Source organism: Bacillus rossius, chromosome 18 (assembly GCF_032445375.1).
Source record: "Bacillus rossius redtenbacheri isolate Brsri chromosome 18, Brsri_v3, whole genome shotgun sequence".
Taxonomy (NCBI): domain Eukaryota; kingdom Metazoa; phylum Arthropoda; class Insecta; order Phasmatodea; family Bacillidae; genus Bacillus; species Bacillus rossius.
This window is the reverse complement of record NC_086345.1, coordinates 23,620,320-23,639,698: the sequence shown is the minus strand read 5'-3', so window position 1 is coordinate 23,639,698 and position 19,379 is coordinate 23,620,320. Positions and strand designations below refer to the sequence as shown.

Sequence of the window (19,379 nt, the reverse complement as noted above, 5' to 3'; positions counted from 1 at the left end):
GTGGACATTGCAGATTATTGTTTTTTTTATAAAATATTACTGATTTTTGTTTCAAAATTGTTTGAAAAAAGTCTATAGCACAATCGTGTGCTGTGCGATGCTTGAGGGAAAGGCTTTATAAAACTGTTTCTCTAATTCTCACAGAATATTTGCATTGTTATAAATAATAGGCACAATCTTTAATTCCCTCACGACTCATGGTTCTTAATTATTTCATTTTCACAGACACATTTGTGGTTCATTCAAAGTGCAAGGTGAGAAAACAAGCATCTCAATTTAGTTTTCTAAAAAAACTATTAGTTCATTCCTTACAAAAACAAACTAGTCAGGCAGAAAAAGAAAAATGTGCCGAATTTCTAAGATGGTGCAGAGGACAAATACGTAAGAAAATTCGGTACTTACGTATTAACGCCACCGCAGCTACCTTTAAATATTGTGGACAGTTGGTTGGGTTAGTATGGCTACATTAAAAAAAAAACTGTAAAATATTTATTATGGATGCTGAGGAATTACAAATTTAAGATGTGGCTATCCTGACCCAACCAAAAATGTTCACATGATTTTGTAATATTTTTAATGTAGCTATACTAACCCAACAAACCGTCCACAATATTTAAAGGAAGCTGCGGTGGCGTTAATACGTAAGTACCGAAAATTCTTCAACAGCCTACTGTAGGTGGCTTACGAGGAGAGGGCCCGAACATCGGGTCATCGATTTTGACGTCCCTGTGAGACAGTCAAGTACTTCCCAAAATCAATCTACCCTGTAACTGAGAAAACGCAACTCTCAATTGTTCTCGAGAAACAGCAAATCAAAAAACGAAGCACATCTGATGTTCCCCTCAATAAGATCAATATTACAAATATCTACGGGATTCAACTAATTTTTTTAAAATCTTTACTATTAATGTTCAATAATACATTAAATTAGGCTGCAAAAACAAATTTGCCTGAAAATTTTTTTATTTTCACAAACCAAATTATAAATATCAAAGTGAATGTTCCATTTTGTTTTGTAAAGATTGCTTTTAGATTTTGTCTATGCTATCACTCGCTGTTAGTAGTTGTGTGTCAGTGACAAACAAACCTTAAATTTTCATGTGTGACTTCTTATTTTATCTCTTTAGTAAAAATTTCAGATGGCGAGTCTATACTGTATTAGTAGACAAATTGCTAGTTTTTTTTTTGTAAAGCAATTTACAGTCTTGAAATTTACTGCAACATACCGCCTAGTCATCCCGCTAAAAGAAAAAAAACTTTTGGAGTTTTTGGAAAGATGTGTCGTTGAATAGTCAACTGACGTGGCTTCGAACAATACATTGGACACATGCGTACGAAAATTCATCAAACGACCCCGCTTTCAACGAAACACGGGCTACTGTGGGGGGAAAAAAAACTCAGATTTCTTGTGCAGTTACATTGGACCAACAACTGTTCACGAAAATCCTCACCACAGTGGATGAAATTCTACATTGGTAGATAGGTAGTTTCTGTCGCGAAATCAACAGGAATAGTTCGTGTTGCTCCAAAACTTCTCTTGGATACAATGACAAAAAAAAATGTGTTTCTCATCAAAAGATGATTTATTCTGAGCCCTAAAACCTCTGACAAGAGAATCACACGGATCCACTTGCATCTTGTATACGCAACACATGCCAGATTGTTCTTGCGCAGAACTACCAATTTGAGAAGAGGGGGTGGGGAACAACTGGTGCTAATGAATTCTAAAAAAAAAAAACAGTGCTTGGTGTTGTAATATGAATTACAAAATATAGAGAAAAAAGAAAAAAAGAAAAAGAAACTAGAAGTTGCCATGCATCTAAATCTGCCATTTGTAATTGAAAACTTACTCATCCAACAGACCTCATTCTCGGAAGAACGTGAACGAGTTCAAATTACGAACAGTGACACTCCGTTTCCTCTGTACGAGTTTCCTAAACAGAGAGAATAAATATTTTATTTTTCTATTAACGTATACCCCCGCAATATCAGTGACATCTCTACTACTTTTTTTTTTTCACAGCAATATCTAATCAATTTATTTACTTTAGTATTCTATAGCTGTACGAAGAATTGAAGAAAAATACAAATAAGTCACTAAATACCCTACGCTACACAACATGCAAAACTAAAACAAATTTACTCTTAAAGTAGGCATGAGTGCTCAAAACCATTTACGAATATGAACACTTTCTATCAGGTACGCAACGTCATGTAATCTTGTGTGACTTTCTTAATGAAGCACGTGCTATTGAATATACTTATATTATTTATTTACAAGTAGAGTATGATGGATAAACAAAAAAAGGAAAAAAATAAATGTGAGCAAGAATCCCAGTAATTGCTACAGATGTGGCAACATCTAACCTCGCTAATGAGCGAAATCATGAGTTCTCAAGTTTGCAAACACACTTGTGTATAAAAAAAAAACTCTGACGCAAAATTTAACATAGACTTATTTTAAATGGTGCCGAGCGTGATAGGTTTTTTCGCAAATTGTGTTTTTTAACTACACTTCTGGATGCAAATCACACTTTAAGTTTCCACACCCGCCGCTATATAACTCACTGTCAGGCAGCTAAGTCGACTATTGAATTACAGTAAAACCCTGTTATAACATTCTCCAAGGGACCAACTTAAAAAAAATGTTATAAGCAGGAAAATGTTATAAGCAGGAAATCATAAAATTACATCTTCACTTTGTATAAATTACGTATGGATTGATTAAATAAAAGAGTATAGGTAAAACAACATAAAGTAAAGAAGTAATACATTAAGTACAGCAATAGAGTAGAAAATTGTTTAATTTTATTTATAGATAATACCTAATAATATGCTAAAGAAAAAAATGTTTTGTACGATACAGTTCAGAGTCGAAACAGAAATATTCAACTCTTTTGCAATCGCAACACGCGTTTTGTTGGGGTTCCTGTCCACTTGGTTAATAAACTGAATTTTTTCACCTACAGAATATGATTTTCGTTTATATTTATCGGCCATCATAGCTGTACAATAACCTGAATAAAATTCAATACGGCGTATTTTAATTAAATATGACCGTGACTACAATAAGTAAGTGAAAAAAAATAATTACGGTATGACGGGACCGTGAAATTATGGTGTTATAGGCGGAAAAATGTTACAAACGGGAATGTTATAACCGAGTTGTACTGTAATCATTTGGCAAGCTGAAATATTTCAAGTATACAATGAAACTGCTCCGATAAAAGCAAAAGAGACTAAAAAAAATGCTGAACCCCAGGCTTTGGACATGATTTTTGACAAGGAATTTTATTAAGATACTGCCCATTTTGTCATAATTCACTGAACAGTTACTATAAAGTTTCACTTTGTCTCTGTGAACTTTGTTTCGCGCCATCCACCACAGATGGCAGCACTGTAGTTACGAATTCCTGTTCCACGCGACTTTCGTTCCATTCACGAAAATTACTCCTACCAGGTGACTTGATGTAAGCTTTTGGACGTACGCCATTGCTAAGCACATGTTTGTCTGTAGAAGAAAACTACAAAAAACACTAAAGACAAAAACACAAATTAAGCAAAAAATTGCTGCTGTTAACAGGATATAAACACCACATAATATTCCATAACAGGAATTTGGTCAACAAACAAAGAAAAATAGACTAACAGAACGAAAAAAAAAAAAAAAAAAAACCACAAATGATGACAGCACAAAAATATTGAACCAAAAAAATTCAGCACAACAGTTGAAACGAGACAGAAACATGACAAACGAAAAGACGATACAATAGTTTTCTAAAACAGAAACAAGCGACGTTTTGGGAACTGCTATCTGCTCCTGTCCGTGTTTTTGTCTTTTGTGTTTTTTGGTAGTTTTCTTCTACAGACATACATGTGCTTTAGCAATGTCATTATGTCCAAAAGCTTACATCAAGTCATGCACTCCCATTGCACAAATCTTTCAAAGAAAACTCCTGCCAAGCGCCGTATACCGAGAACAAAGATGTTGCGCAACACAAAATAAAGCTCGTAATTGCTTTCAGGTTAAGCTGCAGTTAAGTGCACCGACGATGTATTTCATCAGACATCATTAGTGTTGAGAATTTAAAAAAAAACATTTTCCAAAATATTAACTTTCTTTCAAATAAATATTTGCATCATCTGGATTGCACAACCAATTTTTCCCAGTTTCAAATACAAAACCAATCATCAGTCACCGGACTTCACTGAGATGGCCCCGCCTATCCGGGCACACATATGGTGTGCAGTGCTTCAGGAAAAATAAAGACTGCTCAGTGTTAAATCTGTTTACGAAAAGCATTTAAGCATACGCTGAGGGCGAATGAGTAGTTCTGTTTACGTATTCTAGTTTTGAAAACGTACTTTTAGGAAAATCGTACATGGCTAAATGTGTGCTTTCAGAACAATCTATAGGCATGAAAGAACTGGTACAGTTTCTTGAAATCGCTCAAGGAACTTGAACTACACCTTCATCTTCATTTCTCGGCCATATATGATGTTACAGTCACCGCTCATACGCACGACGAGAAGACTGCGTGCCAGTCCAGAGGAGACACCGCGCTAGAAGCACCAGCGAGCGTCGCGCTTATCATCCCGCCTCGCCGACACAGATACGCCCCTGACGGGGCAGGACCCTTAATACCTGGCAGTAATTTAGGAACGCTAAGACAATACCTAAGATGCTCAGAAATTAGTTCTAAGCCAGCCAAGAAATAAATGCTATGTTTTATTTCATCATGCTAGATTTTTCAAAACAAGCCTAAGTTGTCAGCTTTTGTTTTCAAGTGTTTGTGAAAACCCAACCGTGAGGTTTTCAACTCAATTTTTTGTCTTTGATTATATTATAGCTGCAATTATGACGTAAAATTATAAGTAGGTAATGATATAGACATGTTTAATCATGTTTAATTATACATAGACTAATGTAACACATCGCTCAGAAGACAAACAGAAAGGATGAACTCTTGATCTAGAAATTTACCAGACCTAATTCTGATTAAGAGTTAACATAGAAAAATGATTAAACTACAAACGATAAAAGGGTAAAGAAGATGCACACTTGTAAACTCATTTTGTTTAATGCATTATTTCTAGAAGTAAGTAGTATTAAGTCAAAATTGTCATTAAAAAAAACATATTCCTTGCATTTTGACGAAGGACTATGCCAACTCATAGGTTATGATTGATAATCACAAGAAATCAATATTGGAATAAAAGTGTATTTCGAGATTATATAATTTCCCAGCTCAGTGAAAATCGACCAAGTCTGATCCCTTGAAGATTAACCGGAAAACATTACTGCTAACGATGCTATGTATCTGCTACTATATCGATGCAAAAAAAAACATTGTTGTGGTATTAGTGACAAATATTATAATTATAATTATTTGCATACATAACTACGAACTTTATGCAACCTGCAAAGCATTAGTATTTTATATTTCATCACTCAGAGGGTAATTTGATAAAAAAGTCTTTTACACTTTAAATTTATGAAATGGATAAAAAACTTATGCTGCAATTAAATAAAATCACACAATGCTGTTGTAAGCTAAACCACTTCATTTAGAAAATTACAGAGAAAAAAAAAAGCAATCAAAAATTTTTTAATTATAACTTTGAGAGGTGGTTTCCGCATTTTACATCATAGGTTCAAACTTAAACTCTGCTATCTCAGTCATCATGAATCCCTAAACAAATGCAGGTTTTTTTTCAAATTTACTAGTACAGTAGAGCACCCCTCAACCGTAATTCCCACAAACGGAACTCCCGATATCCGGAACTAATTTTCCAAAAAAATTAAAACATTACATAACATCTCCAAAACATTTCCGCACTGGAGCGAGGCGTTTTTACTTTTGCCTGACTGTACATGTCTTGTAGGCACACGCGCGCACGTCTGTCAGAGCTAATTATAGCCAGTCTTTCCAGTGCATTGCGTAAATACACCGCTGGTTTTCGCATCAGACGTGAATTACTATAAAGATGTATATGCTATAAGTAGAGCCAAGATTATATGGTTTTATGCGAAATCGCGAATTTTCACGCGAAATTCATCCCAAACCGCGAAAAATGCGAAATGTTTTCTAACCACAAATAAACACCTCAATATTGATTTAAATCGTTAACTACCGACTATTGGTTGATTGACAAAAATTCCGTATCTGTTTGTAGAAGAAATGGTCGTCATCCAACCGCAGTGTGGTGGTTATTTAATGCGTTAATTATTCATCTTAAAAAATTACAAGATATCACAAAAATTGACGATTTCACGAACAAAAAAAAGATCGTTATCGGAGTTAGGTTAGGGTTTTCAAACGCATCTAGCCACTAGAGTTCACGCAATATTAACAACTGACGATCGTAAACTAAAATTAACAAGTTAACAAACACAACGTGAAAAATCTCAGCGCCTTGTTTGCTGTATCCTTTGAAAAATACACGTGAACAAAAACTGCATTCATTAAATAAATACGTATGAAAATAAAATAAAAGCGAATATTGATATTTAATGATCACTTGATATTTAATGAAATTTCACTGTAACGCAATTTTGTGTGCTTGTTGAATAAGCAGTTTACCGTGCAGCCTTCATTTTCATTTCACACTTCACAGGCGAGAGAGCCAAATCGTAACATAATCGAAGTTTTCCGATCGCTAATGAAAAAGCACCATATTGCAAGGATTTATTTATTTTACGGTCATTAAATATTTTAAATAACGCTTACCTACCCAACCCTCCCGGAAAATAAATAAAAACATTTATTTCACTGACCTGACATAACCTAACCTTTTACTTCGGGTGTAAGGCTCTCTCGCCTGTAAAAAGTAGGCTTCCCGCGGTTTATTTTTTCACTACAACTTCAGTAAATACTAGTTTTTGGTACCTCCGGGCTTTGTTTACAAATGACGTGCATAAATGAAAGCTAAATTTCTTAATCATGCCGAAAAATAAAGCTACACTGCGGCATCACATGCTGACGAGTTTAAGAATGAGGGATTATATGTCAGTGACGGAAAAATACTTTTCTGTAAATATTGTAATTGCCGTTTGGAGCATGAACGTAAGGACACGGTAAACAAGCACATAATTAGCGACAAACATGTAAAAGCTAAACAATCCCCATGCACTTTGAAACGACAGCTTTCTATCCCAGAAGCAGGAGTGGCGCAAATATGCGCAAAAAAACAAAAGGAAGATTTTGTTCTCGAAACTGTTGAAGCCTTTGTAGCTGCAGGTATTCCTCTTGAGAAACTTGACAACAGCAAGCTGACTGCATGGATGCAGAAGCATGTAAGTGGTGCTGGTGATCTTCCAACAGCGGATTGGATGAGGAAAAAGTACACTCCCCTACTTAGAGAGAAAAAAGAAGTGGAAATCAAGCAGCAGCTCTTGGGGCAAGATGTGGTCATACTCGCAGATGAAACCACTGACAAGAGTAATAATTGTGTTTTCAACATCTTGTTTAAAATTCTGAAACCAGGTGCTGAAAAAGATGTTATCTTAGGGGCTTCTTGTGTCCTTGATGCAGCAAATGCTGTTTGTTGTTCTCGGGCAGTGATTGATGTATGCTCCAAATATGAAGTCAAGGAAGAAAACATAAATGCGTATGTTACAGATAGTGCCAGGTACATGACAAAATCTGCTGGCACCCTTGAAGGTGTATTTGGTGACCACATGTACCACATACAATGTTGGGCCCATAAAGTAAACATTGTTGGGCAGATCTAGCAAAACAACTTGGAAGAACTGAACCTCTTCGTTTGTAAGGTAAAGATGGCCTTTCTTAACACCAGAAAGAGGAGGCATGCATACCTTCAATTTCTTCTCCAGAAACATGGAGAAAACAAGGCTCTGGTCAAGTTATTCCCCATGCCAGTTGTTACACGTTGGAACACATGGTTTGAATCTGTATCATACCTCGCACTCCATCTGCACGACATTGTGGAATTCTTTGAGCAGCTTAGAGAAGAAAACTGTGGTGTTAAATATATCAAGGGACTCCAGAAGGAAGAGTTACAATGTCTTGAGGCCACTCTTAGATTTGTGGCTCAAAACTGTAACACCTTTGTAGAGCTAATTAATTTTCTTGAAGGAACAAAGTATCCTACTGCTCATCAGTTGTGCACAAAATTGAGTAAACTGCAAACTACTCTTGATGTCTTGGCTAAGGGAATATTTCCTGAAAATGTTGAAGACATTTTGGCTGAAATGAAAACTGTCAACTCTGCAGCCCTTAAAGAGCAGTTCAAGAACACAGCTAAACTCAGTCTTATAAAACTGATTGATCTGGTGAACACTGATCCATCTCGTCAACTATTTCTGGGAATCAGCGTTCTAATGAATCCTCAAAATGTAGGAAACATTCGTGTGGAGGAAAAAGAATTCCAGAAACATATTGGGAACCTACCTTTCCTTTGCAAGGTGCAGAAGACCTCTGTAGCGACAGGCTACATAACACTCCAAAACCTGGTTTCCCAAGAGCAGAAGAAACCGCATGTGAACTACATAGACATGGTGGACATACTATGTAAAATGAAAGCGGATTATCCTGAATTTGCAGCTGCTGCTTTAAAGTTAATATGGATACCTGCAACGAATGTGGACTCAGAAAGATCTTTTTCTAAGTATTCTGTAGTTGTAAGTGACAGAAGATCTCTAAAACCAGAGAATGCTGAACTGCTGACAATGGTGGCTTTTTCCTGAGCTTAATTATATTGCATTTATAGAACAAAAGTTTAACTGTAGTTTATATTTTAATTAATTTAGACTCTCTCCTGAACTCAGGAACAGTACTTACCTGCATAAGAATACTGAATATTTTAGTTGTTAATTTTTTATGTACTCTCAACATAGTATTGTTTAATGTGCATATTTTAAGTCTCTAACCACGAATTATTGAAGCATTTGATCAAGGCAGCTCTGCTAGGTGTGTACATGTTATTACATGTGTTTTAATTTTTTATGACGATAAAGACGAAATCCACAATTCTTAATGACGAAAAGTCCTTTTTCATAACACCATAAAATCTTGGCTCTAGCTATAAGTATTTTTATTGATTCACTATGTCAAGTAAACGGAAAATTCCGGCCGGCCCGAGAGTATGTACACCGATTCCCACTATACACGCTGACACACGTGATAGCGAGTAACATTTACTTCCAACATGCGATGCTTTCAGTTTATAGACTATAATTTAGTACCTATACAAATATGTATCATGTACATATTTATACGTTAATATATGGTTAAACAGTCTACATTTACCTGAATTTCTCTATCTCTGTGTTTTTAAACGAGATGCTTGAAGTGTTATTCTTGTGTATGTGAAATGTAAACTGTGCGTGGCAGTGACTATACACTCTCCAGGAAGTGTGAATCACTAGCACGTCAACACAGAAGTAACACAACACTGCAGCTGTAGTCCTACTACCTCCCCCGAACCCTCTTCATCGTCCTCTTCGCTCACGCACGCACCCACCCACAGAGATAAGAAACACCCGCTTGCCAGCTTGCTAGAATGAAGGTTATTCAACCAGCCCGGAGTTTTACGACCCGGAACGTTTTGAAAACAGTACTTATGTAGATCTACATATTATTTATTGTAAGGTTTTATAACTGTAGAAAATATTGACAGTACAACTTTGGCTATGCATGTAAGTTAATATGTGCAGTATGTAATGGCTTTTTTCTTTGCCTCCCTACCGCAAACTCCCCTTACCCGGAATTTTCCCATAACCAGAATAAACCTCCCCCCAATTATTCCGGTTGAGGGGTGCTCTACTGTAACTACGCTAAATTATTGTCTTAAAGTTGCTTAGTCTATAATTAGTCGACAATTTTGCAATATAACAATTTGTAACACAAATGTCTTGTAATAAGCACGTCCTAACTCCTGGGAAAAAATAAAAAAACAAATCAGCAATTACATGCGCGTTCGTAAAACGTTCCAAAGTCACTTCGTAAAAATTTTGTTAGTGACAAAAGTTGAAATGTCATAAAAAAGGAAAATATTTTCCAATCTATTTAGAGCCTTATTTACATTCACTGAATTTAACGTATTAAAAGATTACAATTTTTTTGTAACCCGAGCTGAGTTTGGTTTAAATATTCCGATTAATTTTTGTGATTTTTTTAAAGTGTTTCACAATAATTCTAAGTCGTACTTATCCAATGGTTTTTAAGAAACTTGAGAGCAAATTTTAACGGCGATCCTGATTGTGTCGTTTGACGGTGCGTGCGTGTGTGTAGCGTTTCGACACGTACTTCTTAATTTCAGCGCATTAAGGCCCTTGTCTACCCGGGCACACACACGGTGCGCAGAGCTTCAGGGGAAAACAACGCGATTTCAAAACAACTCTAGATATCCGAGAAGGGGTCTGCTTACGAAAAGCATTCAAGAGTTCGCTGAGGGCCGAAAAGTACTTTCGATTTCGGATTAAGTTACCTATTAAACTGTATTTTTAGAAGAGTTAAAATGGTTAAAACGCGTGTTTTTCAGAGTAATTTTTTAGACGTAAAACAACCGGTGCAGATTCTTGAGAGCACTTAAGGGACTCGCATTACACCTTCATCTTCATTTCTCCGCCATACAATTTAACGGTCGCCGCTCAAATTTCACAGTTATCCCTGTGACGACGAGAAGACTGCGCGCCAGTCCAGAGGAGACACCGGCGCTAGAAGCACCAGCGAGCGTCGCGCTTATCATCCCGCCTCGCCTGACACACGTACACCCCTGACGAGGCGGGCCCCTTAAGCTGCGAGAACTGTTTTATGTCGGTGTTTTTTCGGCTCTCATCGGTGTTCACCGTGTGGTCTTGTCCCTGGTAAATGAATCTCGAGGGCCACGTGACGTATGGCGTACCTGCAACACCCCGGACGAGGGGACGGGCAGGACGGCGGGAGGGACGGTGTCCCCTTCCTCCCCGTCCTCGGCGGCGGCGGCGGGGGCGACGGCTGCGGGGCCCGACTCGTCCGAGGACAGGGACCGGGCCGAGCCGCGCTGGTGGGCCGGCAGCGCTGGGGGGGAGGAGCCGGCGGCCAGCGTGGAAGCGCGCGGGCGGCAGTGGTGGGTTTGCCTCACGCCGCCCGGGCGCTGGAGCAGCAGGGTGTCCTCGCTTCGGGACGGGGGCAGGCGCGTCGCCGCTCCTGCACGCACGAACACACACACACACACCTGGGCTCGAATCTCGATACAAGACGCGAACGAATCACACATTTCCACCCGCAAACCTAATGGATATTAATTTTTCAGTAGCTTTGTACGGCATATTCGGTTCGAGATCCCGTTTCGAATGTGGAGAGATCACTTTGGATCAGACATTAATTTTCGTCTGTAACGCAGATGTGTGAGCTTACTGAAACTAATAATAAAAATATACAACGTAGAATACATTTTTTTTTTTTTTTAATAGTATAGCTGCTTTTACCTTATTATTAGAGACCTGCAAAATTTGTGGATTCATACCGGCGACAAGCTAAATTCAAAACACACATACACCTCTCGGATAATTTTGCTATCGGCTTTACTGTTATAGAGTCCCGGAAATTTCGCGGATTCCTCTTTTCCTCAGGATAGAATTCAAAGTTATGTGTGTGCTCGAACCCATGTTTACTTTCCAAAGGGTTGATTTCTTAGCGAGAACATTTTTTATCCTCGTCATTTGGCACTACCTGATTCGCTTACTTCTCTCCTAGCTGGACATCGTTGGCTCACGGTCATAGAGGGGCGTGTCCAGACGACTGCTGTCCAATCACGAGCACAGTGCGACAGTTGTGGAAGTTTTTGCATTCTAGCTTGCGACTAAACGAATGCGCGAAAATTCCGTGGCTCTACTTACTGTTCATCTGGACGAATCTCGACCAGTTATATAAACCCTCAAACCGAAGAAGGATCGAATCACAGACAAAACCAGCTGGGACGACTCGCAAGTCGGGAGCCGATGAACTTGCGTTATTTTGCCCGAGTGTACAGGGGGTATGTGCGGTCTATCCTGAAGGCCATCGAAACCGAAGGCCATCGAAACCGCGAATTTTGCAGGTCTCTAACCATCAACGTTCACATTTCCATGCACAAATTACAAGCAATGGTGAGATTGTGTCAGGCAGGCATGTCCGAGATGTTTACAACCGTATGTGTCTCGTTAAAGTCCACGTAAATTAAACTATTCATTATATCACAACCCCGGGAAGACGCTAAGAGGGGCGAGGTGCAGGGTGTCCACAAGGAAAAAAATATTTCGTACCAACTTAGGCGAGCAAAAAGTACTAGATTTGAAAAAAAAAAGTACTAAATTATAATTTGTTATGGTTTTAACAATTTAGGAAGTTATAATGACATTGCAATGCTCTAACTTAAATATCACACCACACACACATACATTCCATAGTTTTTTAAAATAATTACGCTTAATAATAAAACATATTGGAGTTACTGTAACATTATTATATTAAAGAAAACAAAGTACTAGATCTGAGCGTAAATGTACTAGACCACTAAAAAAATTATAAAAGTACTAGATCTAGTAGGAAAGTACTAACTTTAGACACCCTGCCGAGGTGTTGGACTATTATCATCATTATTTTTATTATTATGTACACAAGGTGCGCTGTTGAGAAACAACTTCTTATCCCTTCAAAAAGAGCGCTTCCGCAGAAACTGGGAGTCTAAATAGTAGTTTCTTGAAAATCTACTATCTTAACGGTGTAAATTGCTAACTACATACCCGTGAAAATACATTAAACTACTGGTTGGTACATCTGAAGAAGAATAAGATAATACCGCCCTCAATAAAAAAAAAAGAAAAAAAGAGATAAACATAACATGTTTTGTATTTTTCATTTTTCAGCAGGCACATTTAACAACTGGGCTCTGAGTCTAACTCGCACCTGGCCTTAAATTTCGATACACCTTTGGAGTAGGAGGCAATTAGTTCTTAGCCACTCGAAAGGTCAAAGAGATGTCAAGTCAAAAATGTATTATTATTATTATTTATTATTTATTTATTTATTAAATTTGTGGAATGACCAGGGCCAACATTTTTGCAACTTTAAGAGGTGGGCACGAACATAGCACAAATTAGTAACAAACTTTTTTTTTTATATAATTAGGGGGGAAAAAAAAATATAACGAGGCAAGGTTTAGTTCGTTCAAGCGGGGGCAGGACGGACCTGGGGCCAGGCTGCCGTTGCTGACGGACACGCGGACGTCCGCGGCGGAGCTCTCCCCGCTGCGGCCCGGGAACTGGCTGGACCCGGAGCAGGAGGAGCTGGTGCCCCCGCCGCTGTGCTTCCTGCCCAGGAGTCCGCCTCCCCCGCCGCCGCCGCCGCCGCCGCCGCCGCCGCTCAGGTGCTGCTCGCTCTTGCTGAGCTCCGCTCCGAGCAGCCCCGCGCCGCCCGATCCGGACCCGGGACCCGGCCAGCTGCCCCGGCTGGCGCTCGACTTGACCAGCTTGGGGTCCCGGGGCGGCAGCTGCAGCAGGCTTCGCTTGAGCCCCCCGCCGCCCCCGCCGCCGCCTCCTTGCTGCCGCTCGCCGGCGGACAGCAGCCGCCCCATGGTCAGCCCCGCCGGGGAGGAGCCCCCCGCCCGGTCCCGGGCGAACGTCAGCACGTCCATGAGCCAGCGGGCGCCCTTCCACGCCGAGTTGAGCTGCGCCTGGAGCTCCTGCAGGCGGGACAGGCGGTCCCGGGCCGCCGACACCTCGGACGACGAGAACGCCTGTCGCCGACACACGCGCGAGACACGTCGTGTGAGGTCCAACGACTCGGGCGAACTTGTTTACGACACTCTCACACTTTCTCTCTATCTCTCTACAACTCTCACACTTTCTCCCTCTCCCTCTACAACTCTCACACTTTCTCTCTCTCCCTCTCTAACTCTCACTCTTTCTCTCTCTTCCTCTCTCTCACACTTTATCTCCCTCTCTGACTCTCACACTTTCTCCCTCTTCCTCTCTAACTCTCACACTTTCTCTCTCTCCCTCTCTAACTTTCATACTTTCTCTCTCTCCCTCTCTAACTCTCACACTTTCTCTCTCTCCCTCTCTAACTCTCACACTTACTCCTCTCTCCCTCTCTCACACTTCCTCTCTCTAACTCTCATACTTTCTCTCTCTCTCTCTCACACTTTCTCTCTCTAACTCTCACACTTTCTCTCTACCTCTCTAACTCTCACACTCTCGCTGCACACGCACCTCGCGGTGGCTGTGGTGGGCCAGGGCGGTGTCCAGCTCCAGGATGCAGCTGAGCCGGGAGTAGCGGCAGACGAGGTCGCGCTGGTACGTGCCCAGGTGCACCATCTCGAACGCCTGCACGGGCAGCGCCACCAGGTCGCCGCGCTGAAGGAGCCGGTCCTGCTGGCCCGGCGCGGCGCACGCGCTCTCCGCCGGCGGCACGGCCACCAGGAACGACACTCCCCCGCTCAGGTCCACCACCTCCGCGTCGTACAGCCTGGAGCGCAGCACACACACATTCACGTCGCGCCACATCCCGCTCAGGTCCACCACCTCCGCGTCGTACAGCCTGGAGCGCAGCACGCTCACATTCACGTCGCATCACATCAATGGGGTCCACAAGGAAAAAAAATATTTCGTACCAACTTAGGCGAGATAAAAAAACTAGATCAGAAAAAAAAAGTACCAAAAAATAATTTGTTGCACGTCGCACCACATCCAGGGTGTCCACGAGGGAAAAAAATTATATTTTGTACCAACTTAGGCGAGAAAAATAGTACTAGATCAGAATTTAAAAAAAAAGTACTAAATTATAATATGTTGCACGTCGTGCCACATCCAGGGTGTCGACGAGGGAAAAAAATATTTCGTACCAACTTAGGCGAGGAAAAAAAAGTACTAGATCAGAAAAAAAAAAGTACTAAATTATAATATGTTGCACGTCGTGCCACATCCAGGGTGTCGACGAGGAAAAAAAAATAATATTTCGTACCAACTTAGGCGAGAAAAGAGTACTATATAAAAAAAAAATTACTAAATTATAATTTGTTGCACGTCGTGCCACATCCAGGGTGTCGACGAGGGAAAAAAATATTTCGTACCAACTTAGGCAAGAAAAATAGTACTAGATCAGAATTTAAAAAAAAAGTACTAAATTATAATTTGTTGCACGTTGCGCCACATCCAGGGTGTCGACGAGGGAAAAAATAATATTTCGTACCAACTTAGGCAAGATAAAAAAACACTAGATCAGAAAAAAAAAGTACTAAATTATAATCTGTTACGGTTTTTTCAACAATTCAGGAAGTTATTACGACATTTGCAATGCTCGGACTTAAACATATCACACCACGCACACACACGCACATGCATTCCATAAGTTTTTTTTAAAAAATAATTACGCTTGATCAGGGGTGCAACAACAGGGAAAAGGGGGGGCAAGGGTATTTTGCCTCCCCCCCCTCTGAAACCTTGGATGTGGGGGCAAACCGGGGCAAAGAAAGTGCTGTGTAATCAATTTTTAGATAATCGAACTGCTTAAATAGCACCATTTTCAACTTGAAAAACCAATTTTCCCAGGGGAGGACCCCAGGACCCCCCGCTGCAATAGAGGGGATCGATGATTCTTTATAAAAAGGTATACTGACCCCCCCCGCCCCTATGGAAATTTAGTTGTTGCGCCCCTGCGCTTGATAATGAAACATATTGGAGTTACAATAATAATATTATTATATTAAAGATAAAATGTACTAGGTCTGTACCAAACCACTAAAAAAAATTTATAAAAGTACCAGATCTGGTACGAAAGTACTAACTGTGGGCACCCTGGCCACATCAATCGGTGCGAATGTTCCTTTGGACAAGAAATCTAAAAAAAAAATCCCCGAATTTTCCGACACAAACGCTGCACTCGAGTACTGTAGTGGGCAACTCTCCAGTAATAAAATTAACAACGCCCAAACTACAAAGCAAAAGCTTTATTTATTTACACCACCTTTTTACAGCTCCCTTCCAATTCTACCGTCTCTCTCTCTCTCTCTCTCCCCCTCCGAAACTAAGTTACCTATCCTTCTGCGGCCAAAATATTTGCAAATACTTCAAACCAAACGTACGCTTCAAAAGTAACACGAGCTTAACAACAAACAGATACAAGATTTTAAACCACAAATCCATTTATGTTCTTTACCATCATGTAACAGCTTATGATAACGTCTTGCAACCTAGGAAGAAACAGTTCCGGCAAAATATGGCGGCAGCCTACAGCGATTTTCTCCCAAATGAAGTGAAACGTCGCTTGGCCAATCGCAGCCAACTAGGTTACACCACAACACTTTTGAACACCTCTTGGCGTTCGAAGACCCGGCTTAACCTTGAATTTATAAATCACCTCTGCCAGAAGTCACCAACGGAACAAAAGGAGTTATAGAAAAAACATCTCAGGAATGCAAAGACAAATATTTCAACACCAAACATAACACAAGAATAAATATTTTTTTATATTCTCAAAACCCCCCACGTTAAAGGAATCAATGTTGAGAGTAGGTCAGGGCCTAACCTAACAGTACACATGTGATTTCATACACCTATGTCACACATGCGACAGGGAAAAATACAGATGAAAATATAGATACGTAGGCATAAACTTATTTTTTTCAATATTTTTATTGCTATAGTGTAACATACATAGAGAAATATGTAGATATAGATATATTGAGAAGAGAGTTAGAGATATGTATACAGAGGAAGACATAGAGATAAAGATATATAGTTATTGATAGAATGTTAGATAGAGAGAAGAATATTAGAGAAAAAAATTGATTGAGACATTGCATTGCATGCCGGGCATTACCTAGTGTAAACATACATCAGGGAGCCCCACACAAAATTTGAAATAAAATTTCAATTTCTTTACCTTTACCAAAATTTCAAATATCTCAGACTAGAATTTTTTTAATAATATACTATTTTTTTTAAAGCAATTTTCTGAAAGGAATAATCCAGCGTCCTCCACAATCCCCACAGCTAGCCTAGATATGACTGTCAATTCTTAATTTCAAACAAAAACTTCCATATGCCAATTTACTGTGTTAATGACTATGTACTAAAACGATATCCTTTCAGAGTCTGGGCGATAGCAGACTGGAGTATGACATCCCCCCCCCCCCCTCCCATAGATTTATCAATGAAAATTTTTGATTCTTCTAGATTTTCAAATAAACTTCCCTGATTTCCCTAGAACTTTCACCCGACTTTCTTGACTCTTACCTGATTTTCTTTTGACTATCCTGGATTTGTCCAATTTTCTCAATTTTCAAGAATTTTCTCCTTTTCTCCAACATATTCCCGTTTCCCCAACTTTACTGATGACTTTACCCCTATTTTATTCAACTTTCATGACCTTTCTGTTTCCCTGACTCCCTCGATTTAACCAACTTTCCTGAACTTTTCCCTGTTTTCCCAACTTTCCAGATGACTTTCCTCTGATTTTCTCCGGATTTCCCGACTTTCCCCGATTTTCTCCGACTCTCCTGTCTTTTCCCCGACTTTCAGACGTGCAGATGCCCTGGAGCTGAGAAGTAAAAAATTTGCCGTCCCTCACAGAGGGAAGCCTACAACTCACGTAGTTTCGGTTCCCTGCCACGTTCGCGCAACTTCGGATTTCTCTCAAATAATTGAAATTAATAAAAAATCGAAAGGGTTGGGTTATGTTAGGTCAGGTCAGTCACAAAACCTGCTTGTTTTCATTGGGAACTTCTGATTTAGCGGCTGAAGTGGCGTTGATATACCAAAACGCGAAACTCCGGAAATCTTCCGAAATTCTTGCAGGGAAAACCGAAGCTATGTGAGTTGTAGGCTTCCCCCCCTCCACGGAGGTTCACGCACGGCAGGGGGAACGGCGGACGTGGGGCGTGTGAGCCCTACCTGTGGGCTAGCGCCTCCTGCACGCCGACCTCCATGTAGGCAAACAGCCGGTTGGCCGTGGCGGCGACAAGGTCCACAAACACCCTCTGCTGCTCCGTGCCTTCCTCCTCCTCCCCCGCCGCTCCCTCGTCGCTGCCGAGCGGGCGGTGCCGCGCCGCCTGCCGCTTCAGCCACTCCCACTCCTCCCTGCGGGGGGGCACGGACGGTAACACCTTCCATCCCCGCCCACCCGGGCACACACACGCGGTGTGCCCAGGGCTCCGGGAGAAAACCCAGCCATTTGAAAACTGCTCTAACCTAACCTAACCTAACATAACATAACCTAACCTAACATAACCTAACATAACCTGACATAACATAACCTAACACAACATAACCTAACCTGACATAACATAACCTAACACAACACAACATAACCTAACCTAACATAACCTGACATAACATAACATAACATAACCTAACCTAACCTAACCTAACCTAAGCTAAGCTAACCTAAGCTAACCTAACAATCGCCGGGAGATAACTCTTTGCCTCGGGGTATTAAAGATTTTCAGAGTCCCAGGCCCCTTAGCAAATGCCTCCTTCGCCGAGAGATTGACCATCTGCCGTCAGGACATCCGAGTGGGGTCTGTTCGTGAAAAGCATTTGAGAGTATGCCGAGGGCGGATCAGTAGTTCCGTTTCCGTACTTTTATTTTTAAAAGTTGTATTTTTTTAGGAGAGTAACATATTTTTTTTTTTAGTCATTAAAACTCACATTATGGATTCTTGAAACCTTAATCAGGAAACTTGCTTTACAACTCTATCTTCATTTCTCCAACATGATAGTATATTATGTTACCACTCAAAAATCACGCTGTTGTCCTATGCACGGGTGATACCGCGCTGGAAGCGAGTGCAGTACCTACTTAATCATCCCGCTTCACGGATACAGACACACCCCTGACTAGGCGGGCCTGTTAAGGCTCAGTTCCACATGCAGAGTTGTTAAGTATTTCACTGTCTTGTCATTACAGTTAAGTACAGTTTTTCACAATAGCTTTCTTATACACTATGATGTTTGGATGTCAAATTATTTACTGATATTTACTTACCTTTACCTAGCAGCAATAATAAGACACGTAAGTGTTCAATATTATGATGACGTGCATGAATTTTTTTTTTACAGTTTGAAAATAACGTTTAAAAAATTGCTGATGAGAAAATTTGCTATCCAACAATACATGAATGAAAGCTATCATGATAAGTTTGAGGGGAAATAACTTATTAAGGGGCCCGTCTAGCCAGGGCCGTATCTGTGTCGGCGAGGCGGGATGATAAGCGCGACGCTCGCTGGTGCTTCTAGCGCGGTGTCTCCTCTGGACTGGCGCGCAGTCTTCTCGCTTCTCGTCGTGCGTATGAGCGGCGACCGTAACATTACATGGCCGAGAAATGAAGATAAAGGTGTAATGCAAGTCCCTTGAGTGCTTTCAAGAACCTGTACTGGCTGTTTTACGCCTAAA

General features: G+C 40.5%; 1 protein-coding gene across 2 annotated transcripts in view; it reads right to left on the bottom strand.

Annotated features, from left to right (window-relative positions):
• Positions 1-19,379, bottom strand: part of LOC134541339 (ankyrin repeat and fibronectin type-III domain-containing protein 1) — a 121,904-nt gene that overhangs the window by 9,868 nt on the left and 92,657 nt on the right. For both annotated transcript variants that reach the window (XM_063384760.1, XM_063384759.1), the window contains exons 13-16: positions 17,879-18,064; positions 14,198-14,453; positions 13,176-13,722; positions 10,870-11,153 (exon numbers count right to left, since the gene is read on the bottom strand). In XM_063384760.1, the coding sequence (XP_063240830.1) occupies positions 10,870-11,153; positions 13,176-13,722; positions 14,198-14,453; positions 17,879-18,064 (1,273 nt within the window). The remainder of the gene's footprint in view (positions 1-10,869; positions 11,154-13,175; positions 13,723-14,197; positions 14,454-17,878; positions 18,065-19,379) is intronic.